The 5,452-nt window shown below is 44.3% G+C and overlaps 1 protein-coding gene across 6 annotated transcripts in view; it reads right to left on the reverse strand.

Moving 5' to 3' along the window:
• The window catches only part of esrrb (estrogen-related receptor beta), a 46,258-nt gene that overhangs the window by 10,839 nt on the left and 29,967 nt on the right, over window positions 1–5,452 (reverse strand). For all 6 annotated transcript variants that reach the window (XM_020591029.1, XM_020591028.1, XM_020591026.1 and 3 more), the window contains 2 exons: window positions 1,896–2,006; window positions 1,267–1,428 (listed from right to left, as the gene is read on the reverse strand). In XM_020591029.1, coding sequence (XP_020446685.1) covers window positions 1,267–1,428; window positions 1,896–2,006 — 273 coding nt within the window. The remainder of the gene's footprint in view (window positions 1–1,266; window positions 1,429–1,895; window positions 2,007–5,452) is intronic.

The raw sequence follows: 5,452 nt of genomic DNA on the forward strand, positions 1-5,452 counted from the left end.
TCAGGCCTCCATTCTTCAGTCTGTGCTCAGCAACTAGCACTGGGATGTTGTAATTTTTGTGATACTCCTGTAATTTTGGGTCACAATGATGAGAGTGTGTTATTGGGTCAGTTGTGATCCAGCCCTGGGTAAGCTCCTTGGTTAAACTCTCAGCCTGCTGACCATGCAGAGCCCGTGGCAAGTGATCCAAACAGTTTAGACGTGTACGGGGCTGGGACCGAGGCCGAGGCCGGGGGCTGGAAGTATATCCGTCTCTAATCTCCTTACTATCAGATCTGTATCTGATTAATACCTCTCCTTCTGAGGAACACTCTAATACCTTTTCAGAACAAAATGCACCTGCATGAGGTCAGCCGGAGTCCATCTTACTGAAAATATAGTAACTCCAAATCTATGAATTGGGACTGAAATGCATCTTCTAAATGAAGCAATATAATGCACAAACACAACTGTATATGTGTACATGAGAGAGAGAGCAAGGCAGACAAAGTAGGTGTGCAGCAGTGCTATAGTGATGTCGCACATTTCCTGCACGCTGACAGCTGTGTGCCTGTCCAGCTTATGATGATGAGAAGAAGAGGTTATGTAGGTGCCACTGAGGGACACATTCATTTAGTTTGTTACCCCCCTCCGTGCCTACAGCACTGTAATGTTATAGAGTTATGGGGGTCAAGCTCAAGATCAAGGAGAATCTGCCTTGGTTGCAGAAAAAAAGAGTGGCTAAACAATGTGTTCTCTGTCAAAATCAGATGAAAACTCTTGAAGGAAGCAAAATCTCTGCTGACGTGAGGTGCTAGATCCTTAATTCAACAGCCTCTTATAACCTCGTCTATCAGAATGTCTATGGGGCAGGGAAGAAACATGATTATGCCCATCAATAATTCATTGTGTGTGTGTGCTTGTGTGTGTTCATGTGTGCATATATGTGTGTGTGATATGATGTCTTGTTTGACTGAGCAGGTCCCCAACTCTAAATCTCGCTGGTGATTAAAGCATAAATTGGCACCTGGTCTCCATTCAGTGCTGGGATTTTAGATGCACTCTATTGATTTGTTTCTTGCACAGCTATATCCAGTCCATTCTGCACAACCTCCATCTTCCACACATCCTGAGGCTGTAGGAACTGCTGTCATTAATTATCTACCTGTGTGTGCGTGCATGGTTATTCAGAGTGTGTATGAGACAGAAGACAGGGAAAGACAGACAGAGAGAGACAGAGAAGAAAGAGCAAAGAAGAAGAGAGAGAGTTTAATAATAGTTTAATACCTGGGATGTGTTTGGCCCAGCCGATGATGACCACGAGCTCACGGTCAGCCAGGTCACACAGTGTGGTCAGAGCCTTGATGTCGCTCTCCGGCATGGTGGGATCAGGCATGGCATAGATCTTCTCTGGCTCTGCCACCAACAGGTGAGACACTATCTTTGTGACTGAGGATAGAGGAGGGAGGAGGGGGATGTCAAAGCAAAGCCAAAGTCAAAGGTTATATCACTGCAAAACTCAGTGAAACATAAACATGCACTGAAATTTTCTATACACAGCACAATGGTGCGCACATATGCACTGTTTCTTATTTTTATTATGCAAACTAATGTTTGGAGCTTGAATTTTACAAGTCATATGTAGACAGTGAAAGCTCTTATCCTTATGTATGCAAGTGAGAAAAAATGTTTGTGTAAAAATGTAAGACACCTTGAGCCATAGGCTCAGAGATTCTTCATAATTCAGCTCTGGCCCGACCAACACCTTGCCTCAATTTCTGACCACTGGACCCTTAACTGTCCAAACATGGAAGAGACAGGGGACCATAAGTCTGACCTAGAGTTTTTTCTTAGCTTTCCCTGGCTTGGCATAAGAAGCCAACAAAGGAGTGAGACAGTGGTGAAGCAGTACTCACGAGGCTTTTTGGTGGGAGGCGGCAGCGTCAGACCCAGGTATGGATTGTTTTCTGTGTCCAGCCTCCGCTTGTACTTCTGTCTACCCCCTCGCACGCGGTCAAGACGAACCCCTGTGGTAGAAACAACAAGAGAAGAACAAATGAAGAGGGTGCATTTTTTCTACTAGATTTGAAGGGATATGAAGTAAATAAGAAGATGGAGAAATAGTGGATTAATAACTTTAGATAAAAACTGATAGAGTAGTACAGACACAAAAATATGCAAAAGAAATCCTCCATCTATTAAACCAGCACAATATACAGAAGGACGATCAGAAGTGAAACTCTATATTCTGTATTGGCTCATGTGGAAAAGCCGTAGTGTGAGTAACTGTGCTGGTCTTGTGTAAGCACTGCAAAAGGAGTGTATAGGGACATAAGCGTGTGCGTCTGTTTCTGTGTGTGAGAGCATGTATTCCAGTGTGTGTGTGTGTGTGTGTCAGAGGTGTGGCTGCCTTCCCATATGTGGTCCATGCCTGGCTGGTCTACTGTGACACAGCTGAGCCCAGAGCAGGTCTAAACATATGAATATTTAACGCAGGGTCAACGATCTCACAGACTGGCCCTCTAATTATTTATCTTTTGGGGTGAGGCAGACTGCATACTAATTAGCCGCCGGCCACATGCTTCTTTGCTTGTGTGTGTATGTGTGTGAGGGAGTTTAGGTGTGTGCTCTTCAGTAACCAGAAAAAAAAAAACGTAACCAGTCTACAAGCAAAGACATAGTCCCACACACACACTGTACAAAACATCAGCTGTCATACAGCAAATAGATAACAAGGTATTGCTTTCCCATAAAAGACCCTTATTTCACCCCTCTTTCACTGGAGTAGCACTAAGGCCTTATCACCCCCAGCCACACCTGGGGGGGCAGGTTCTACACTGATACTGTAAATGTCAAGCCTGCCTCATCATAACATAAGTTATTTATTATCTCATTATTTGATAAGAATGTTTCCATTTGGATGTGTTTTCTCTTCTATTAATTTTTAACATAGTTAAAATATTTCATCTACCACAGTCTATTTATTGGATACCACCGGGCAGGTATTTGGTTATTTAATGTAATTGTATGCAAACATTTATATCCCACATCCCATATTTGGACCAGCATGTCATTGCTATCGTACAGCCTAAATGTCCCTGATACCTTTAATCCTGCGAAGACAGGAGAATCCCTTCAATTTACCTTATATGAATAATGTACCCCCCACCAAAACAAATTTAATACTAAAGGGTGGAGGAGAAGAGGCTCAATGAAATGCTTGTGGTGGAGGAGGAGTTAATTTGTCAACCTCCTGTGTCCTCTGAGCAAACAACACCCACAGCCAGAGCACTTCCTTGATGATTTCATCACTTTATAACAAGGAGGATGGTGTCAAACCTGAGCATTGTGTGGCCACTGCAAATGAGCCTAATACAATTTGCAAGTGCTCTTGGAGAGGATAAGTTTGGATGTGTCCCATGCATGGTGATTGGAGGTCACTCAGTGAACATGGGGATAGGAAGATCAGATGATGTACTGTAAGACAGACGCAGTGGCCTTCATTTAACAAAGAGGAATTCTACAGCGGATTTATGCAAAACATCATCTTGATTTTCACTAGTTATCTTACATGGACACAGACCCACTCTCCAAAAAAATGAGTGCAAGGGTGGGTGGAGAACAGGGTGGACGGTCCAGTAAACTGTATTATCATGTAACTGTAGAATAGAGATTTCGTCTACTTATATAAATTATTTGATTCCCTAGAAACGCAAATCTGATTAGGATTGTCTTTCAATTTCCTGACACTGACAACCCACTAACCTAATTACCCCCAGTTCCCAACAGAGCCTCATCCTTCCCAGCTAGAACCAGGGAATCGTCTTATGGCAGCCACCTGTACTTTACACACACGCACACACACACACACACACATAAGGATAATTTCATCCTTATGTGTATCTTATGAAGAAATAGTTTTTTTTTCAGTGAGTGTCTTGAGAATAGTCTTCAAACACCATCCACTTGCTGCCTGGCTTTACGTGCTTAAACATCTTCCAAGTCAGCTGAGACTGTAGTAATGGAAAATTCCTCTCATTGTCAAACCTGATGTCACTGCTTTCTGCAGTTTCTTCCAGCTCTCCCAGTGATCTCGGCCGCTGCCAGGTGGCTGCGCTTCTACTCTCCGCGATCCTCTCTGCCAGTTGACTCATGCGGCTGTGTCAGCCAGTGTAAAGCCAGCGAGGATGGTAGATGGGTGCCTCTTTTAATTAGAACTGTCCTGGCCATAATTAACAGATGCTGACAGGAATTAAAGTTTGGCACTAACCTGTCTCATTTTACTGTCCAACAGGGCCAGACGCAGGCAGAGAGCAAGAGAGAGTGATTAAGAGTGGCTAGACAGATTCCTTCGCTCATGCTGTTGGGCACTATGGGCTAGAATTTTTTATGTGTCTTTGTGAGGTGCGTATGTGCCTTTGGTGGCCCCTGGAGCTGACGCTGGCTGATCTGTTGTGCTTCCTCCAGAGGGAACAGTAGGTAGGTGTGTTGTAAATGTGTGAATAGAGTTGAGCACTATCTCATCTAAAGTCATCTCACTGTTTTATGGCCCACTAGACGGTGCAGCAAGGGTAGCAGCGGGTGAGCTCGGGTATCATCTCTTCAAAGCAGTGTGCTGGGGGAGAGGGCTTTTGGCCAAGGCGGCTGGCATTTGTGCATGGATTAGCACAGACCTTGGGGTGGGGGCTGGGGCCAGCTGACCTAGGGCTCTTCTTTCTCTCCAAAAACAATAATAATCCCCTTTCAAGCATACTCCTACAAAAGGGCCTGTCTTCACTCACTTTGTATGGCCAGCAGTAGTAGGGGCCCTTATTTTGAGTCCCTCACCTGTTCTGGGTGTCTCTCCCTGGGGAAAGTGTCAGGATGTCTGGGATGGTTGGCAATGCCAAGGGGGGCTTAGGCGGGCCCTATTTTAGCTGGGAAAATCAGAAGGCCACATGGCAAGGCACGGTGACTCTTGCCTTTCAAGGAAGCCGCCCCACTAAACTGCCGTCAGCACTCTTTGAAAGGGAGCCTGTTGCCAGCTTTACATGCTTGTAAGAGTGTTGCAGCATTTTTAATCATGAGTGGCGATGAGCAAGGGTAGCGGAAAAAATTGTCATGCATTGTACTCTGTGCCATCTGCTGCACCAGGGGCTGCCATACTCACACCATCATCACAGACTTCATTTACAGGTTAGCTACAATATCCCTCGTGAGCTGACAGCCCTGCTAGTGCTGCTAATCAAAAAGTTAAACTACTGTAAACTTCACATTTCCCTAAATTATTGTAAAAAAATGTTTTAATGAGGGTTCCCTCAGCAAACTATTACCATTACTATATCTTCAAATCCCACTGTAACTGTTTGTTTCAACATTACAGATATCTTTCATCATATGATAACAATGATATGTTTAGTATTTCATGAGCTATACATGTGAGTCTAGTACGGTTTGTGCGTATGTCCTGTAAGTTGTGAATGTGACTGTGACA

This window comes from Monopterus albus, unplaced genomic scaffold (assembly GCF_001952655.1).
Source record: "Monopterus albus unplaced genomic scaffold, M_albus_1.0 scaffold13.1, whole genome shotgun sequence".
Lineage (NCBI taxonomy): Eukaryota > Metazoa > Chordata > Actinopteri > Synbranchiformes > Synbranchidae > Monopterus > Monopterus albus.